The 21,225-nt window shown below is 42.4% G+C and overlaps 1 protein-coding gene across 1 annotated transcript in view; it reads right to left on the bottom strand.

Annotated features, from left to right (window-relative positions):
- LOC119379612 (uncharacterized) overlaps window positions 1-21,225 on the bottom strand; it is a 93,794-nt gene that overhangs the window by 60,111 nt on the left and 12,458 nt on the right. Inside the window, exons 6-10 of the mRNA XM_049413424.1 lie at window positions 18,896-19,253; window positions 15,648-15,772; window positions 11,873-11,990; window positions 8,993-9,063; window positions 5,760-6,033 (exon numbers count right to left, since the gene is read on the bottom strand). Of these exons, the coding sequence (XP_049269381.1) occupies window positions 5,760-6,033; window positions 8,993-9,063; window positions 11,873-11,990; window positions 15,648-15,772; window positions 18,896-19,253 (946 nt within the window). The remainder of the gene's footprint in view (window positions 1-5,759; window positions 6,034-8,992; window positions 9,064-11,872; window positions 11,991-15,647; window positions 15,773-18,895; window positions 19,254-21,225) is intronic.

Raw genomic sequence — 21,225 nt, 5'->3', positions numbered from 1 at the left:
AAACGTGTTTTATGCACAACGATACCAACTATACTTTTTATAAACTTATCGTTTTCAAAAACGCTTCTCTTCTTGTCTGGCTACTAGGCGCAAGTCCCAGTTCGGCTACGTTGGCTCGTCAGCCTTACGACTCACGCTACGAGTTTATGATCCGCTATCCTCAGACATCGCAAGTTCTCAGCACGGCAGACTTTCCAAAGACGTTGAGTTGTTAGCTCCTAACGTTTCTCCTTCAGGCGAAAGCGGCGGCTGATAAAGCACGAGCTGAGCAAAGAAAACAGAGAGGAGGTGTTCGATCGCGTGTCACGAGCACAACAGCATGCACTGCGCAGATATCGAGGAATAGCTGTTGATTTCAGCCGCCAGTGCAGCAACACAAGCCTACAGGCACGCGCCTAAGATTCCCGGCCGGAGGCTATCAATCGGATGTCACTGTCTTCCGACGGCAAAGCTGTGTTGCGTGGAACGATGTCATACTTCGGGTTTCCAGCTCACCACATCAGCATTGGACGCAAATTCCCGCTACCGCAAGAATTGCTGCGTAGTCACCGATATGGTCTGCGCACAAGGATATACAGCAGCGAACGAACCGGGACCCCAAGCGTATCACGCATGTATGCTACCTGCCGTTTGTAAAACCTTGCCTGAGGAGGTTTACTGAAGAAATAAAAAAACTTAGGAGGCCTACTATTTAGGGCCGAAACATACAAATCCAAGTGCCAGAAGAGATGTAGAGTAGACCATTCGGAAAATCCCAATGAATATGTGCCCGCACATGCCACAGGGTGACCGCAAATACGGCCGAAGCTTACCACTAAGGCTTTTTATATAAACTTTATTTGTGATTCGAGCAAACAGGTATACAAATTTAGGTGTGAAGTTTGCGATACTGGGCTGACAGAAACCGCGTTCCACACCCCAAAGTACAATCATTCAAAGCAAGAGCAATGAATCAGAGAAATACGCAAAGTGAGCTCGCAGTTCCTAGGCTGTAACCGCAGGCTGTCTAAAGGTGCGCGTGATAGAAGCGGGGGCGGAGGCAGGGTAACCACGCGAGCGCCTTGTTGCACGGTGTTTCGACTCAGAGTGAAGAGTTCGCAAACGCCCGCGTCCCCTTGGAGCTAGCCTTATGTAATTATGAGGAACGCCGCTATGGGGCACTCCTGAACACTTAGAGTGCACGGAAATATATACGCGGGTGTTCCTGGATTTCGTTGCCATGGAAATGCGCCTGTCGTAGGCGGAAATCGAACCCACGTCCTGAAGCGAAACAGTCCGATGCATAACTTGCCAAAGTATATGATAGACGGCGAATCGGAGCGAGCGTATCCTGCCAAGTTTCCGCTTGTAGCCTAATCTAGCAAGTACAGAGGTGTAAGCCCAGTTGCAAGCCCAGTTGAACGGGATGGGTTACTTTCGCGCTCACGCACTTTTGCCCGGGGAAAATGCTGCGACGCATAAAGGAAAGGAAGCCGGTACCAAAGAAATTCGAGTGGCCTACATTTTGTAGAAGCGGAGGTATACATCTTAATTGTGTTTAATTGTTAATTTAGTTAGTTTAACTGTGCGGTGTTTAGTTTGTTAGCAGTGGCAGAAAGGAACACGCAGCAAGTACAAAACAGTTGTCGTGTCATTCCTATATATGTGTGCCTTATCTCGTATTTATGATGTTTATTGCTGTGGATTCATATGAACAAGCCCAGCAAACCACACCTCTGGAAAACGACATTTTTTCTAAAAAAAAGGAAAGAAAAGGAAAGCCGAGGTGCTATTCAAAACATACTTCGCCCACGCAGACCTACTCAGTTCTCATCGCGCGCGCACTGCCCGTTTTTCTGCTTTCTTTTGTCTGTCGTTGCACACCCCTCGGTTTTAGTGGTCGCCCGAGTGGGGCCACAAACATACGCACGCACACGAGGGGGACGTTCCGAGAGTACGGCTTTTTTTTTTTTTTTTTCACTTGACGACGCTCACCCCATACTCTCTGTGCAAAATCGGCATTTGCCCCTGCTCCAGCCACACCGGCACTTGCCCCCACCCAAGCTATGCCAGCTCTCTCTCTTCCCCCCTCCCCCAGCCACGATGCAAGACGGGTTTGCACCCCCCAAGGCGCCCATGCTTCACACTTGCTTTCACGCTCTCCCGCGCAGCCGTCTGAAAGGCAGACAAAAAGAGAAGACTTGCAGATGCTGGGGCATGGTTTGAAGTTGACATTCTCCCCTGAAGTAAAATGTTTTCGAACGCCACAGTCGGGGAGACGGGGAGCTTTCCAATGCAGCGCTTTCGTGTTGTCCGTCTAGGTGGCGCTAGAGGAAGATTTTCGTTGTAGTGATAGGAATAATGCAGATTTCTCAGTGTTCCTGCAGTATTTGTGTGTGATTAGTGTGTATAATTATATAAGGAGACCGTAACTATTATATTTTAAGCTATGCATGCGGAGATTTCAGCGCAGTTTGAAGATTACTCCACTTTTGTTGACGTTTTCAGCATGAAAAATTAAGACAGTTTACGAGCTTCGTATCGCATTTCTGCTTGCTTTATTGAAAAACGCTAGGTCCAGGAAATAGATCGGGGACTATAGTTTCTCTACGTGCAAATTCGGCCATGGAACTTCAGTAGCTTTCCACGAAAATGGGCCACGGTAGGTCCCTATATTGAGAATATCGCCCAATTTAGATGAATATAATTTAAAAAGTAGCACGTGCACATCGATGAAATTGAGCATTCAGACGGAAAACCTTGTCTTCTACATACGCCCTGAAAATGAACTTTCTCTAGCGAATAGTTACTGGACAATTTGCTGCGAAAGTTACTAAATTTGGCTGTTTTCAAAAGCGAAGCAACAAAAGAGTAGAAGTCCAACATCAATTTGCTACGTTGAGGAAATAGGTAAATATGTCTTGAAAGTGCTGCGCAAAGAACAGTGCTGTAACTGTAGCAGATTTTTCAAAAAATGGTCACTGCTGAGGCACAGTCAGCCAAAACCGTGTAACTTGCGCTTATTCTTGGCTATCCATCCCCAAATACTAATGGTTGACTTGTTTTTAATAAATATATTTGAAAAGTACAAAGATCAAGCTTTTCAATGATATATAAGTCAACTATATAAAGCACGGAGAACAGCCGCCGCGTCGGCTGGAAAAGTGACAAAAACGACGTGTTCGTGCCGCCGGAGTGAGACCGCCGCCTTAAGCACATGAATCGCCGCTGTTCGAAAGGTGACGTGTGTACGGGAGGCAAAGTGCAAGCCTCTTTAGTTTCGTAGGGAGGAAAACGGGGGACGGTATCACATGGATCGGGCGAGCCAGTGATTAGACTGGGGTGTACCGACTGGGTTGTCGGCACGTCGTGCCATCCCTTGGCAGGGCGGTAATAAAACGAAAGCGATGTAAACCATAGCGCTTTATCATCAAAATGTTTACTACTTATCAGATGACGCGTGAGTGCCGCTTTACCAGTTTTACTTCAGAGACGATCTGCCGACACTTGCTCTCGCGCCGCTGCGGTGAGACCCCAGCTTCATGCGCGCGCGTTCCTGGTTCTGTTTCAATAAATCGGGCATCTAATGTTCCCAGTAGTGGAAGAGCGTTCTCATTTCACTTAGAAAAAGTAATAATGTGAGAAAATGCGTCTGCGGTATAGTTTGGTGTGAAGTCGCCTTCAGCTTCGGACTGCCGAGGAGGCGTCGGCTATGCGGCGCGGGTGCGGTTTATCGTACAAGAAAATGAATCTTTAGGCCTTAGTAGCCGACAGGGGTGATCGCAAAGCATCATCAATCTAATACACCACTATTTAGGCCGCCTGACGACACGTTCCGCGGCAGCAAAAGTAGTGATACGTCCAACATGCCCAATGTTTACATGTAGCCTGGTGCACTTGCGTTCCAGGGGGCTGCACAAAAGCGTCTGCGGTAAATGATAAAGGGCAATAAACTTCCTAAATCAAGCCAAATTAAGAAGTAGAGGCCCGAAAAATTGCCTCCTGGCAAGGACACCAATTATTACCGTCCTGGCACACTTTAGCATAGGGTCGGCTGCAACCAAAACTTTGTTGTCCATTTTCTCAAAAGAGTGTTTCGTGCCTGCCACTTCGCTTGTGGAAAGCATAGCACAACTATGGCTAGACAGATTTTTATGCTGTTTGTTTTATTGCAATCCATAGACTGTGCTGTACTTCAACATAGTCTTGGAATTTTTGTTTACACTTTCATTCTTATTTCATAATTACTGCATGGCACGATTAGCTGAGACACAGGCATTTGCATGTAATGTTCAGCAGAAAATTATTAGGGCTGTAAAAAAAAATCTACTGTCTTTAAGTACAAACAGTATGTGAGCAAAGATACAAAGTAGTTCCAGCCTCCTAGCATGTTTCATCACTGTGCCAGGCTTTTCACGAGCAAGGAACTTGTGAATTTTTATAAAATAAAAACTGGCAAAGATATCTCTATGAAAATTAAACTTTGTCTTTTTCAGATGATTTGTAGTGTGTGTACCAAATTTCATGAACCTAGGCCAAGAAACTGAAAAGTTACAAAAGATTCTTGTGTCCCCCTTTAAAGGGACACTAAAGAGCAAAACAATTTTTCTCGCATTAGTAAAGTAGTCTTCCACGATACCAAAAACACCACGCTTGCCGCGAGAAGACGCTTAATAAGCGAGAAAACGCACAAAAAGAAAATACAGGTGGCGACGCCACCTTGGAATTCCCGCACCATTTGCCGTGAGGTCACATATTTTTGACGGCGCCTGCTCGGGCCTACGTATGTCCTAATCGGTTAAATCGAAGTACATTGTCCTCTTAGGGGGCCAGAGACTTGACATAACGAGTTCGTGGAAATTTCGTCGAGCCAGTGGCGCCAAAATACGTTAAATGCTCTTTGAAATCTTTTACGTCACGAGTTACAAAGTTCGGCGCGAAATTTAAAAAAGAAACTTTGAACTTCGTTTTCTCCTCTAATAATAAACCTATGGTGGTGAAATAAACTACACAAGAATTCTCCAAGCACGCTTCATCAATCTAAACCAATTCATTGTTTCTCTTTAGTGTCCCTTTAAGCAGTGGAAGCCCTATGGGAAAAACAATATCCATTACTTAAGACTAGTGCCAAAGTGTTCTGGCACGAAAAGCATGAATGCTGACTGTGCCACCTAAAGTAGCTCAAGAATTGTCATCATTAGCACTCCAGGGTTGTCGCTTATGATGGCCTCCACTTGTTGGAGAAACTGAACTGCATGAAGGACATTTGACCACTGAAAGCGCTTTTTTCATTTCGTCATGGATGAGCACTGATCATGAAATCGGTCTAGCCTTGAAAACAAAATACCATATTTTCTCGCATATAACCCGCACCAAAAAAATTGAAAAATGTGCTTAAAAAGTGGGGTTATATGCCCCTGCATATGCAGGGGCGGGTTACATGCGAAAAATATGGTATGTCTGACACATTTAGACAGCTGCCGATTTCCAAGTCGCTGTGCCCGGGGCTGAAGTGACATGATGTGCAAAATGACTAGGACTGTCTGCAGTTAAATCACTCATGTCAGAACCTAAAACAAATGTGCCAGATAAAGGGTGACAGAGGGGCTTGTCAAAACAAGGTAGAACCTTCACCAATAAAACGAGATAGTTTATGTCCATGGTGATCTGAGGCTGCCCTCAAGTACATTGGCATCACACTGCATGCTAGCGCAGGTTTTTGACAGATTTTTTTTACATGATGCACAATAAGGGGTCAGTCCTCCAAATGAAGCACTTGCCTTTTTTGGAAAGTTCGCCTCAGATGCCTGGCTATTTGTCCCGGGACCACATGTATCTCCCCCATGACCCCAAGCAGTTCCAGGCAGTGGTGATGATGTTGACAAGTGCAGTGTAGACTGTGGTTCCCCTGCTGCTGATATAGATGGCTGGATATGCACAAATGGGCACACCATGCCAGAGGCTGCTGCCAGGCAGCACTGCCGCTGTTCTAGCACTGCAGTACACCCCTCTTGTGGCAGTTCACCGGCCAAAAGACTTCTGCAGCACTGTCCACTTCATGAAAAAGTATAGACACACTGTGTAAATTCTACATATAACTACTTCCTAGGAATAACTTTGATTTAATTAAATTATGGAATTTTATGTGGCAAAACCATAACCTATTTAAAAGGCAAGCTGTAGTGGGGAGGCTCCACATTGACTTTGACCCCCTCCAATCGACTATATACTTTAGACTCTACTCAACTGCGTAATAACTGAATTGTTGCAACCAGCTGTACATACTATTAACACGAAAATAAACATCTCTTATTTTACAAGGTAAGACTGCTATGACCTTTGAAATACTGTTACAAACATTACTCACTCGCTTTATCCCTCCTTCCTTCCAAACTTTAGTCTCTACTCAACTGCGAAATCACTGAATGGTCGCATCTATGGATAGCGTTACAACGCTGGCCAGCATAAAAACAGATACAATTACTTGAGCGTGCGCAAACAGCAAAATTTTCAGGCAAGTTTGACATAGAAATAATGTTTAATTTACTGTATTTTTCTTTAAAAGCTATGTCAGGGCTATGAGAGATGCTGCAAGGGAGAGCTCCAGTTTAGCAACACTTCACATTTGTCCAAAAAGCAACCCTTGAAGAACACTAGAGCAGGACGAACCAAAGTGGAAAGAGAATGTATTTTCTAGCACACTTTGGAGATAACTAGAAGCCCATGCTAGTTCACAATGCTAAATGAGCAAAAATTCAGCACTCTTTTTTTAAAGGGACACTAAAGGCAAACAACAATTGTTGTCAGAGTGAAAGGTGAATGTTTGAGAATGCCTAAAATGTCAGTATTATCCACAGCAGTGCTCTACTAATCGAGAAATTAAGGTAAATGTAGGACACGATATGTGCCACTATCGAGACATATTAGAATAAGCCTGATGACATCAAGAGTCCCGAATACAATTAATCACTAGTACTCAAACTACTTATAATAAAAAAATAACATTCTGTACATTACAAGATGTAATAAAATGCTGCTTGTGCATTTGTGTTTCATTCATGGAAAAAAGAACTTGGCATTACCAAGGAAAACGGCGCGAGTGTGCTCGCTGCACTTTCGTGCAGAGGATCACGAGATCAACCGCAACTTGGGCAAGGCTTGTAATGTGCCCTTCAGAGCAGAAACCAAGGCGGGCAACGTTGGGCAAGGAAAACTCTATGTCAGGAGGCCCTTTCCAGATGGGCGATTTGAAGTGTGCTAACGCCGTGTAGACAACTAAAGTGTGATCTTCTTTCAAAATAAGCATTTCCTTGGCACGAAACAAGCACTACAGTAAAAGCTCATTAATTCAAATTTCATGGGACCGGAAAAAATGTCCGAATTAACAGAATGCCAAATTATCAAAAGTATCAAGAAAATAATAAACAAGTGCCTATTACATCAATGTATTTTATTTTTCTTGATGAATACGTAAATCCAGCACTTATTTTTGCATAAGAGCAGTGGCAATGCCGTAATTTTCATTTGCGACTTCGTTCACAATATGACCGCGGCTCAAGGCCTCCGTGTCTTAAACCGAAGCGTGCTTTGAACCCATCCCTCATTACATACCACCACCATCACCATGCACATGTGACAATAAATTTTTCACTGGAAAAATGGCCAGCAACTAATCGTTTGTCCAGCAACTAATGTAGCAAGTGAATTTTATGCCAGCATTCGGACCGCAGCTGACACTTCAACAGCTTCCACCATGTTTGAGTTTTGTAACATTGCGCTCGCACTGTCTTAAGTCAAAACGAAGCTGGAATAAACCTGGTTCGCTAATGCAGTTTTCAATGGCGACCCTGCCTTTCTGAAGGTCCGCGACCGTTTCAGTTGTTTGCAAACGCAGTTTTCTCTCCTTCGCATCGAACATTTGCGGTGCTTCGGGATTGGCATGCTCCAAGGATCGTCCGAATTAACTGGGTCACGGCCAGATATGACCGAATTAATGGAAGTTTGATACCGTTAAACAATACATATGCTTGCCAGGACCAGAGAACACGTCCAAATTATCCAAATTTCCAAATTAAGGGGGGTCGAATTAACAAGCTTTTACTACACGAAATTTCTGGAATGCTATTTCAGCAATCAACGTACATTTGCCTTTAGTGTCCCTTTAAAATGCTACTTACATTAAAGGGATATTTAACTGGAGAAATTCCAACAAAAGAAACTAGCTAGGTTTCAGTATTCAAATGCACTTATATAAAATCCCATATTTAACCAGAGAAATTCCAATACAGGAAATGCTGTTAAAGCTGCCTAGGTTGCACATGTTTTTTTAGGTTGCTGTTAGAAGGTTTAGGATGCATTTAGAGTGCCCATCCTACTGAGAATGCATCCTCAGTCACTGATTATTAACAGCACTCAAGCAAATGTCAATATCCATGAGAGCATGGCAAGTTAGTGGGAAAAAATTAACGACAGTGCTGCCACAGACCTTTTGTTTTCGCATTTTCTCTGGCTTACTAAAACCCGCCAACTGAAAAACTACCCGAGTATTGTGAAAGCACAATTTATTACTGCAGCTTTGTTTCTCTTATGAGTCCCTTAAGAGGTTAACGTCTGGGTCTCTAGCTATCCAAAGTTGAAATCATTTTATTTTACAAGCAACGGACATATCACGTAATCAACTTAGAGAGGCACAACTATGCTGCTTATCAAATGATGAAAACTGTTCTGGGGCAAAAAAAGACAGAGCAATTACATGACAAATTGAAGAGAACACAGACCTGTATAAATTTACTCATGCATGATCAACACTAAATGTTATTAATGATACAATATTAATGATCCAGTACAAAGTAAAACAAGTATCTGCCAAATGTGACACCTTAGCCATGGCTGGCTAAGGTGTCACTTCAAGGTTCAGTCACTCAGCAATAATTTAAGGTGGAACTACAGTGGAAGCAGCTCATTAACAGAATAAGATCACTTTCCCACATAACACAACACACAGCTAACTTACACGTTCTTGGCTATAACATCTGGGTCAATCGATTTCCAACTAGGAGGCATCCACTGGGCAGGTAACACTTGCTGTAAGAATACAAATAACAAAGCAAAAATTTAATGAGCATCACCTCCAGCTCGTATTAGCACATTGACAAGATCACTGGACTTAAACATACTTTTTGTCCCAGACATATAATCAATGACAACGAACCATCTTAACACATGCTTGAAAAGAGTGACACCCTAATACTTTAGTGAGAGACTTGACTTCACTGCAGATGTGCCTGTAGAACTTGCCAAACAAATATTTAATTCAATGTAATCCATTATGTACACGTCTGCCTTCATTGTCATTACCGTAAAATTCCAAGCAAGTGCCCCACCTCCCGCTCCGCAACCTGATCACGCACCTCGTCCAGGCAACACTGGCCTGCCAGGATCATATCCAATCCTGCAGATAGATTCCTAAGCATTTGCACCAGAAATTTGTAGTCCAAATTTGATTATTTTTTCCCTTTGCCATGTAATGATCGCACCCCGAACTTGGTGCACGATGCCCGTGTCCTCCTTCCAGTTTCCGCGAGCAAAAGCATGGCCTTTAAGATCCATATTTGCAATTCAAAGATGGTACCTATGACATACTATATATTATGGCGCACGCAGTTAGCAAAATTAAGGCCTTTGTGCACGTGTGCTGTATTGTTTGGGTAGTTCTTTAACTCCTCCCACTGCTGGTGCATATGAAATCGCATACAGTGATTACGGTTCTGTGTATGATGTCGTTCTCATCTCCGCGAATAAACGTGCCGGTTCAGTTGTAGTACGAGAGAAAAATAGAAGGGCAGTGTGCAACTCAGGTAGTGCCTACATAACCTAAGAATAATTTTTTGAGGAAAATTCACTCCCACAATGATCCCACTCCTGCTATATTGCATTAATTAAAAAAAAAAAGTGCGAACATTATGTGAGTAAATACGGTTGTTGGAGGCAGCAGTTCAGTGTTGAAGTGCACCACACCACAAACGAGAACCAGAAGACTCCTGAGCAAGTGCATGTGCACTGTTTTTTTTTTTCTGGTGAAAAAAATGTCATCGCCGCCTTCTTGAATTTCGGTGCTGTTTTGGGATAGCACCCCCCGCCACTTTGCGGATAATTTCAACTTGTTCAGTGGGGGGCTTGCTCAGAATTTTACGGTACGATGCCTTCATGAATTTTATGCCACCTCCATGCCAATGTTGTCACCGCATCATTATCGTTACTGTGCCGGCGTTACTGCATGTGCATCGAGGAAACTGCACATATTGCAGCAACTTCGCAAAAAGTTTAGGGCAATGCGTCAGATGGGTGAGTAATTGCTCTTGTATAAAATAAGCTCCAAGCCAGTTTTTGAAGTCTGCTAACTTTTCCCTTGTGTTGTAGAACTTGGCGCTACTTTACACTGAGGTAGCATGCATCCCTGAAGGAGTTGACGGCATCTAAATGATATGAAAAATGTTCCTTAACCATTTTTGTGTCCATATAACCCATAAGCCAAAATAAAAATAAAAAAGAGAAAAAATTATCTCTAAAATTTATAGCATTAAATTAATGTACTAAAGCAACAAAAACACACGCCTGAAGACACAATGATACAGTCAGGTTTATCTATGACAAAATAACCTGTAGGACGAAGGATTCCTTGTCTTGGCTGTACTGCAAGTGTTAAGGTGTGTGTTCTATACAATGAGGTGACCTGTATGAATGAAGTACAGGGGAATCTTGATAAATGGGAATCACTTAAATCACACCATCCTCCTGGTTGCATGGTTTTCGATTAACATCATCTCTTAAATGGTATCTCTGGTTTTGGCGCTGGATACACAAAACTATGAGCATTACCGCAAATAAACAAGCCATTTCAGCTCGACTGCAATATGTGTCAAAGTGTGCCATACGCAGCGATTCATTTTTTTTTTATTCGTTGGCAGCAGTAGATCCTTCACTGTTTGCGCTGAAGTGGTGCTCGAGTTTGGCAACAAAAACCGTGCACTAGCCAGAGGGTGCTAAGTAGCTCTTATTAATCTGCCCAGTTTCGCTGACGTCGACCGACAGTGTATAAAAAAAGTGAAACATTAAGGACACACATGGAGTTTGTTGCCGTCAGTGATATGTATACGAGTCAGTGGCTAACTGACTTGCTTTCTTTTGTAATTTATCTCTGCTATGCAACGCCTTTGTGCTGCCAGACAAATTATTTCCTCTATGCAATTAAATAGTTGCTTAAAAAAAAAGCATTTTGTCTATCTTTCAGCTAGACCTCTCAGTAAATGGAACTCCTGATAAACGGAACACACTTCCCGGTCCCTTGAGGTTCCGTTAAAATGAGTTCACTGTATTCTTCTGCACGTCTCGAGCACTTTGTTACAAAAGTGTCTGACAGTATATCTGTTTAATCTCTACTAGAAGAGCTTTCAATCCGTTGAAATGACATCAAATGTTGAGCTTGCATGTCATCCCCGTTTATATTTTTTATGTGTTAAAAAAAATATATTTTTCCTTATACATTTTATTTTTACAAACAGCACAGCTTGAACCAATAGAAAATAAAAAAGGTTAAGCAGGCCTTTGCTGCACTAGTTAGTTCTCCCACAGGGGCAAGCAGCATAAGCTAGTACTACAAAAGGATGAGGGTTTGCTTGTTTGCATTTTGCAAAACTGCTGTAGTTGCAGTACTTTTCAGGCGCACATGAAATTGTAAACAAAGAGGCAGTAAAAACACTTTTTGAACATACAAGACTTTCTTTTTTTTTTGCTACTGTCCAACAAAGGACAAAAAATGCAAGAACCCATCCAACTTCAACATGCTGGTAGAGGCTCAAAGCACAGCACCTCGGTGCCAGTACTTAAACCTTACCTCTAACTGATGTGGTTCATCTAAAAGCTGCTGCACTTTCCTCCAGATTATGGTGGTAAGTGTCATATCGTTGTCAAGCTCCAACAATGCTTTATGATCTTGTTTGAACTTTAGGGAGCTGAAAAGGAAGATTATTTGAATAATAACTAGATAATGCCTTTTCACTGCAAAACACTGGTGCTTGACAATTGCGAAACCCAAATGCTAGTTTGATACATGTCACCACAGACCTACCTATCAGTTACTGCGTCTACAATTTTTTGCTCTACTTTTGTTATGCATTTCAGGTAGCCCAACCAATTTCCTTACACTCATTATATATAAGGAAGATAATGAATCTATTGGATTATGATGAAAATCATTACTCTTACATTAGTTTTATTAAGCCCTTTATGTTCACAGATTCCTCAAATTGAAGCCTGCAAAATGACTGATTGTGCTAAATTGCAAGTACCACTGTTGTTACCGTTACGGCTGCTTTCTAAATGCTGCTGAGCTGCTAGGGCTAAGCAGAAATTTATACTGAATAGGCATGACATGCCAGAGGCAAGTTCCAATGCAGAATCTAAGACTGGATCATTCAGTATAATTGCATAGTGTTAGTAGTCACAGAACACAAAGCGAGTGAAGAAAGGAGCACATTGATGTGCTCTTTCAACTAAAGTGTACCAAAGAAAGCAGCACCTATATATGAAAAAAAACAAAACAAAAAAACTAATGGACACACGTAACACTGCAAGACATTAAAAAAATAAAATTTTTACTGAAAAAAAAAAAGGTAAGTAAAGCCAGCCCTTTTGCACCCAAATGACCATATCACATTGAGAAATGGTGAAAACGAAAAGAATGTACATATAATATGAACAGAATCAAACACAATTTTGGTAGCTTAAAGTGTAATTACAGTTTTAAATCAGCACACACACACATAAAAAGTGGGTGCCACGCAGAACTATTGCTAGCTTTAATACTAATGGAGTCTTCCCATATGATTACTCATTGCAGTATGCAACATAGCTGTTATTTCACCGAGTCTTCCCAGTTATCACTAATTACACAATCAGACGTATTTGAAAAAAAAAAAAGAGGAATTTTTTTTATGTAAACTATTCTGATGACAATATAAAGGAATATGAGAAAAACTTCAGTCAGTAAGACGCAGTTTACTTGCAAAAAGATTTTGTTAGACCGTAACTAAGATGGTCTCCTAACCAAGATGGTCTTCACTGCACACCACTGCCATCCCAGGCCAGTTCAGTCACAGCATTTTCTTTACTTCTCAGCGCAAAAAGTTTGTAGGAAAGGCAAGGTAAACAAAAATGCTCTCTGCCCACTGGCCAGCTCAGGAGTGCGACCGCCAATGTCGTTACAAATCACTCATATATAAGAGGATGAACTCATAGAGTAACTATGTTCTCTTTTCTTTTCAGCACAACTTGAAGCACGCACTCATGCCACGAAGGATGCCACTTTGAAATAGCGACAAGACAAAAAGCGTATGCTATCAACTTTACTCTTCAATAGTTTGTGTGATCTGGAACTATTTTACAACAAATGCACGTCACCCTAAGAAGTGCAGAGAACTCAGGAGCTCAAATAGTCTTCATGACTGCACTTAAAAAAAAAATGTGCTCAACCTTGTCTTACAAAAACATTCATTATTCCATTATTTCTTACATGCATTTGAACTGTTTTCAATGTGTATTATAATGGACGAAATGTCGACAATTACAGAAGTGCTGCCTTCAGAGCAGCAAGTACAGTGCTTCTGTGTATGTGCCAGTTTGAGACTTCCCAGATTTTCATGGTCTCCCTCCAATGCATAATACCGTAACGTGCATCATGTCAACACTCCCATGGTGTCTTCCACATAACTGCCGAAGTATTCGGCAATCTGATTGATAGTACTTCTGCTATACTAAAAAAATTTGAGTATCATAAAATCAGCTCTTGGTTCAATTAAGATATCCAAATTCGCTAGCATGCAGCACTACAGAGGGACACTTAGATATACAAATCAAGTACATGATATGAAACACTTTTGCCATTCTTGCTGCTCAGCTTTTTATCCATGTTTTATGTCTGCAGTTTGTACACATATGTCGATTACAGTTAACTATTTCTTCTTAGGATACACAGCCATGTTGCTTCCTTTGATCCCTTTAGCATGAATGAGCATCTGTTTGTCAACTTTTTCTACCCTGTGTTTGCTGCACTAAATAACACCATGCAAGTTTCAACCATCAATGTACAATATTTAGGAGCGAATCTTTCCTATTTTCATTGTGTAACCTGCAATTGTGAACCACAGGTCAAAGACAAACTGAGAACAGAGAGAAGAAACGAACTTAAGCACAGACTTCCAACTGATCGTCAAACCACATGAGACAGTCACGTGAGACAGAAGTTTTGTGACAGCGAGTACACCAGTTCTCCCTAAATTGCTTTACGAGTTGATGAATTACTTTACAAGTCAGCAAAACTGAGTATTACCATATATTGATGCATTTCAGAAAGCAGTGGTATTCCTTAATGCCAATTTACTGCAGAACCCATTTTTCTCAAGTCAACATAACAGAGAGACTGTAGCAAGGTAAAAATGGGACATCTAGCCTGGCAGTTTTGTTAACCTGTAGATGCACCTTGTGAAAGCACTGGTATTTCTTTTACATGGAATTTGGTCAAAGAGTTTCCAGACTGAATTCCTTGTGCATAAGTTTTTTCATGTGGGGTGGGTGAGGGGAAGGGGTCTTAGCAAGGTGGTCTTCATGCCAAGCGTGGGGGCGAGGAGAGCTGTTGGGAAGGTCATGCCCATCAGGAAACACTGGCAAGAGAGTGGAGGGATGGAGGAAAAGTTGGATGTCAGGGGAAACGGGGCCTGGCCTGTCAGGTGCCCCCTTCAGGTACGTGACTGCATCACAATGCTTCGTCATGATGAGAACTTGATCTACTGACGGTAATTCATAGTAAGGAGCAGTCTTGATTTCAGGTGAGTTGTTGCATTACTGTGGACCGTAGGTGTTCATGTGACGTAAATTAAAGTACCGATAGAACGTTTCAGGCAGAACCTCTGGATGGAAGTACGTTATCTGGTCTCACATAGCAGGACACTTCACTGTTGCCAACTGAGCAATGGCAAAATTCATATCTGTACATTGCGGTTATGTCATGCCGTACACACATGATCGTGGAGTGTATACCAGGTATGGCATTGAACAGACTTTCTGAGCTTCATTCTTGCTGTACACATTTCTGCACAGAGATTTCATCACTCCCACACCCTGTGAGACGTGGGCACTGCCAATTGAAACATTTCGTTCATGCCTCATATGATAACCCAGAATATGTATAGTATATATATATATATTTTTTTTTCATTATGCAACTTTACATGCGGCATGATGTCCAAGACACGTCCTAGAACAGCTTTCTCTTGCAGTGGCCCGTGTCTGGTGAAACGAATTGCAGTTGCTCGATACAATGGCTGCTCCTGTTCATGGTGCAGGCCAACGACAACAAATAAAGTAGCAAACCTAAGTAAAATGCAGGTTTCTTTAGGTAGTCATGTACAGTGGCAAGCATGTGCTTTTTAAAGCAGAAACGAATTTGTTTGCTTTTTATCACACCCATGAAGTTAGCGTCCAAATTTATGAATAAGAAAAGCTATCCATACACAATATACAGCAAATGATACCAGTTTTGTTTAGTATGAGCATTAGCAAGCTCAGGCACATATGATAACACACTTTCATATAGAGAATAGCTAGGCACTCACTGTCTTTGGGTGAGCAAGTCTGTGAGAGATTTGTGAATCTCGGGATCAGAGTAGACAATAGCTTGAAATAGATACTTGTTCACCAACTCCCAGGACAAACCATATTTGTTGAGGTCGAGTGTAACCTAAAGAAGCAAAGCAAAAAGGAGCTGATGTGAGACTTTGCAAAAAAGAATAACAGTGGTTATGACACGTTCATTCTTTTTTTCTCTTAAGCTTATCTCAGTTCCTATTCTTAAAATAATGAAAGTTGAAACAAAAATGAATAAAGTATCATAGTCATGAAAGAGCAGCGCCTTGACATTAAGGAAGAAATTGTTTTGTAGTAATGGCTCAAACTATTATTTTAATATAAATTGTTATGTACGACAAAGTTTCACTACCATGCCCCAAGTTCGAAGCGCCCTCTAGGCAAGACAAATAATGAAAGTTGAAACAAAAATGAATAAAGTATCATAGTCATGAAAGAGCAGCGCCTTGACATTAAGGAAGAAATTGTTTTGTAGTAATGGCTCAAACTATTATTTTAATATAAATTGTTATGTACGACAAAGTTTCACTACCATGCCCCAAGTTCGAAGCGCCCTCTAGGCAACACAAATTTTTTTCCCGAAATATAACGCCTTAAAGGGGCCCTGCAACACTTTTCGAGCATGCTCAAAAAGCGCTGCCGATCGGTAGTCGAGGCTCCCGAGAACACGCGAGCCAAATATTATAGCGATGCGCACGGCCTGGAATTTACAATAAATTCTCAAAGTCAGCTGAAAATCGCTCCCTCTTCTCTCGACAAATGATGTATTAGTCCGCAAAATATGACGCGATTGTCGGCAGTTCCACCATTGGCTGATGTTATAATCACGATAACACCCTCATTATTACTTTCGTTGTTAATTTTGAGTTCAATAAGTAGATAATATGTATGTTTATATTATGTTATCGCGTTAAAAAACACCGAACAAACATTAATATTAGCACTTTCGGTCTCACCGACAGCTCGTCTGCTCGTAGTTGCGTGGTTCCGTTTTCTTCGCCATGCAGTGCCGAAAACGTGAATATTTCTGTGCTTTTGACCATCGCCGGTTGCCGTTGAGAGTGGCAGCCGTTCGAGTGTTGCCTCGTCAGCTGAGAACTGCATCGTCGGCACGTTCTCACGACCGACCGAGGCACGGGCGCAGCGTGTCTCCGATAACAATGCTGGCGTCCGGTAATGGCGGCGCTTCGGGGTCGTCTGCCAGTGCCGTCTCACGAGGCGGTGTATCGGAGTATGGGCCGAAACCGATCTCAGCTGTCATTCGTTCCAAACGAGCGCGCAGGTTTGCTTCCATGGTTGGCAGAGCGATGAAAACACTACGGCGTTCGAGGTGCACACCCAACATTACCAAACCGACGCGCAGTTTTCAAGCACGCGCGATACACAGTGCGATCGACTCCGCTCGACGAGAACGACGCAAGCCGACCGGAAGTGGCGGCACAGACCACGTGGTTGCGCCCAGACGTCAGAGAGAAAAAAATGAAGAAAAAAACTCCGCCGGCGCTCTTGGGTGGAGCCTCGCTCCTCTGCGCTCCCTCCGTCGACTCGCTGCCTAGCTTTCCGCGCGCTGAGCGGCGTTGAGTTGAGGGAGAAAGCTGCGGAACGTGATCTCTATAATTTGGTAACACCACTTAGACTTGACGGATTCGAAAAATTTTTGCGGCATATGACTCGTGAAGAGACATACGTCAATAATGAGACTATTCCAATATAACTAAGAAAGGTGTTGCAGGGCCCCTTTAATAACTACTTCTGACATTCACACATACCAGCCATATTTTTTTCAGCACGATCAAAGATGGTCGAAAATTTACCTGGTACACTTGATATGGAATGACACATGTATATATATATATATATATATATATATATATATATATATATATATATATATATATATATATATATATATATATATATATATATGCACACACCTTTTGAAAACTGCAAATACTAAGAATAACAAAGAAAGGATCTTTGCCAACTTGTCACTGTACCTTAGCTTTCATCTGCTGAGACACTGTTAAAGGCAGTGAAGCTAGGATGGCCACCCCTCACGCGACTCACAGGACTGTCCTGCATTGGGGGCTATTGTCTCGTGTCCCGCAAGAAATACAAAAACCTTAAAATGTCCTGCATTTCACACTATTATTAGTGTTTTACAACACCTTCAGTTCAGTTGCATGTGGCCACCCTGTTTGATGAAGTCTAAGCTGCAAGCACATCGAGCTCCGAAAAGTGCCAGCTGGCCATGCGCCAGCGGCAATGAATACTTCTGGTGCCAGCTATAGGAATGACTTCATGAAAGTACAATAAGCTGCGTCAAGTGCTTGCCAGGCTCTTTATCAAAAATGTGTGGAAACTAAGCCACAGTTATTTTGTGAGTGACAATTTTTTTTAGTTGCTGAATTTTATTTTGATATTAATATCTTTGTTTTGGGCAGGATTAATAAAACAGTTTTGCTTAGTCAGATATGTAACTGCTCTGGCAATGTTCTGCGTTACGAAATGCGCCTTTTAATAGACAAGAGGACTGGGAGGAAGCCCTCAAAAGCGGCGATCCCCAGGAACAACTAAGGGCTGTCCAAAGGGCCCGCGAACGGGCGGAGGACCATGGTCTTCCGGTCCCAACGTGGGCGCGGCCCGCAACTACGAGTTTGTAGTTCCTTTGGACCTTAATAAAGTTTGTTGACTGACTGACTGACTGAACTTCAACTTGCATCACTCACTGTACTTCCATGTTTCAAAGATTATAAAATATTGCAACGGAACGTTTCTTGCCAAGGGTTTAGCTAATTTTCATAGTGTTGTGTCCACCTTTCCTTCGGTGGGATTTGAACCCGCAACCTTCGAACACGAAGGTTGTGGTTTCAGATCCCATCGACGGAAAGGGTAATTTTTTGTCCACTTTAACTTCTTTCAATATAAGTGAGAATCATTACAATACAGTTAAGAAACCACAAATAATGTCCCCTGTGCTTTCCTTGGCTTAACTGTTGGTCAGTTTCATTAGTACGGTACACTATGCCACTTTAGAGTCCAAAACGTACAGAAAGAACTATTTACAATGTATAAAGAGGTGCTGATAAGTCACTTGACAGTTGATTGCACTTATACTGAACCCCAATATACTAGTGCAGCAACGAGCCTCCGAGATGCTTAGTGGTAAAGCTTGGAATAGATGAAAGGCCTGACTCCTATGCCAAGCCAGGCATACCAGTTCCTCGAGCAGGGGGTCCAATCCCTCCCAGGCAAGTCGCAGCTTCGCATACTCTGCCACCAGAGCATCCTCGAGCCGGGGCCCAGTCACCAGCTGGCGCAGCATACGCAGGCGCGACTCGACTACAAACAGTTGAGCTTGGTACTTGAGGCATTGAAGCAGGTGCTGGGGGTCTCTGCGGCGCAGGCGTGACACCATGGCACGCACCTCGGCATCCGATGGAGGTGGTTGGTCATCGCGCAAGGGAGGCACAGCCTCGCTCCCTAGTCCTGCCCTCTGGTATTTTCGGTGCAGCGCCTGCTTCACCACTTGCCAGCATAGAAGCTCCTGCTGGTCCGCCTCTGGCTCAAGTGCCCTACACAACATGCCACAGGTGTTACTGCGTAATGACATGCCAGCTAAAGTGCTTCGTAGAACATTTTTGCATCAGTCAGCCATTAAATTTATATCTATAGCCATTGGCATAAAAATTAATGAGGGTAACTATTTCAGGCACACCTGAGGAAAAAGCTTTCCACTAGAATGTTTTTTTTCTATATGCTGACCAACATTACCTTTACTGAATAAATCTGTTCATCATCCAATTCTAATTATTTTATTGATTCTTCAGGAACAGTAGTATGTCTTTTAGCAGGCATGTGATCTCTGAAAATAATTACAATACACTAGTTCGCAGCTACAATGGTCATGACTGACTGCCTTAATAAATAGCGTTGATAGCCACATTTTCATACGACCCAATAGTGAACTTTCAGAACACCATTAGTTTTTTAAGGTGTTGGTGAATAGCAGTACTATATAAAAACTACCATACTTACTAGGGGCATGGCCTAGAAATTTTTTTCAGGAGGAAGTTCAACAACCTTATGTATGTTTGTGTGCGTGTATATGTACACATGCAAAATTGAAATTTTTCGGGTGGAGTTGGGGGGGGGGAGGGGCTGTTTTAAAAGCTGTGACAAAAATTGTGCCCTTTACTCAAAACACAGTGGCCTCCAGCTTAAATGCTGACGATGTTTGTGCAGGCCTCGGTAAGCTGACAAAGATTGACATAATGATGTGCAGCTACAAACAGTAAGAAAGCTGCATGCAGCAAGAAATGTCACAGAGTAAGGGCCCAGAACAAAAGACAGCATACAAGACACCTTTCTGTAACCATGCAACATATCAATGCACAAAAAAAATCTATTTTTCATCAAAATGTGCAAAATACAACAATAAGCATAATAAATAATAAGAAAAAAATATCTTACAGAACTTTCAAGAAATAGGGGAGTGACACCAGGCACAACACTGTAAGCGGACTTCACTTTAAACCACCTGGCTTTAATTGGAACATGTAAAGTTCTTAATGGACACGAAACATAGGTGCAAACTGCATTTATTTTATGTTACCTGTGTGATGCCCATAGGTTGGCAGAATACACGAATACTCTCTCACACTCACTCGACAATGCTAGCAAGCATGAGCAGGCTCTTGCCAACACTCATGCCAGCTCATACTCACCAACATACACTCTCATTCATAGTTCATTCCACTGACATTAACCAGCACCCACTCATGCTCACCAATATTTGTTAGTGAGTATGAGTGGGCACTCACTCACAGTCATGCCCACTCAAACTCACCATCACCCCCCACCTGTTTTCATAGTCAGTTCCATTCACACTTGCTTGCAGCCAGTCATACTCATGAACACTTGCCCACATACATAGTTGCTTCCATCATCACTGAACACTACTTAAAAGTCACCATCAACGACTTCTGTTCATAATGCTTAAGGGTAAAAAAGCACGAAGAACAACGTGAGCAGACAAAGGCACTTGTCTTTCACCTGCTCTCACTCACGTCACCCATTTCTTCGTGCTTTACCTTTAAGCATTATGGTGTACCAACTGGCCCAAACCATCACCCTCCTGTTCATACTCACGTTAACTAATATTCACAGCTGCATACACTCATGCCAGTCGCAACCTTTGTAAAACACTAGCGCTCTATTTTACTCCTGTGCAATGAATTTGAAAGAAGTGAGTTGGTGTACTAGTGAGTAAGCATGCTGATCTACGATGATACAATTGCAGCCACACATCTTACATCAGTCTGTCCCCTCTCACCACGCTTTAAAAAAGAAAGCAAGTCGCACCCCAAACTTCTTCCTTGTCCTGTGTTCCTGCGCTGTATCAACAAACAATGTTCGCTACCTGTCATTCAGTATTGGCCTCGGACACCTGATTTATACAGAGACTTCATACCGAAGCTTGGCAAGAAAAAAATTTTTCGTGGTCTGTATCCTGGCAACACTGGTTCACAAAATGTTAATAACAGG

The sequence above is a fragment of the Rhipicephalus sanguineus genome, chromosome 1, assembly GCF_013339695.2.
Source record: "Rhipicephalus sanguineus isolate Rsan-2018 chromosome 1, BIME_Rsan_1.4, whole genome shotgun sequence".
NCBI classification, from domain to species: Eukaryota; Metazoa; Arthropoda; class Arachnida; order Ixodida; family Ixodidae; genus Rhipicephalus; species Rhipicephalus sanguineus.
Note: the sequence above shows the minus strand (reverse complement) of the source record. Positions and strands in the feature narration are given on the sequence as shown.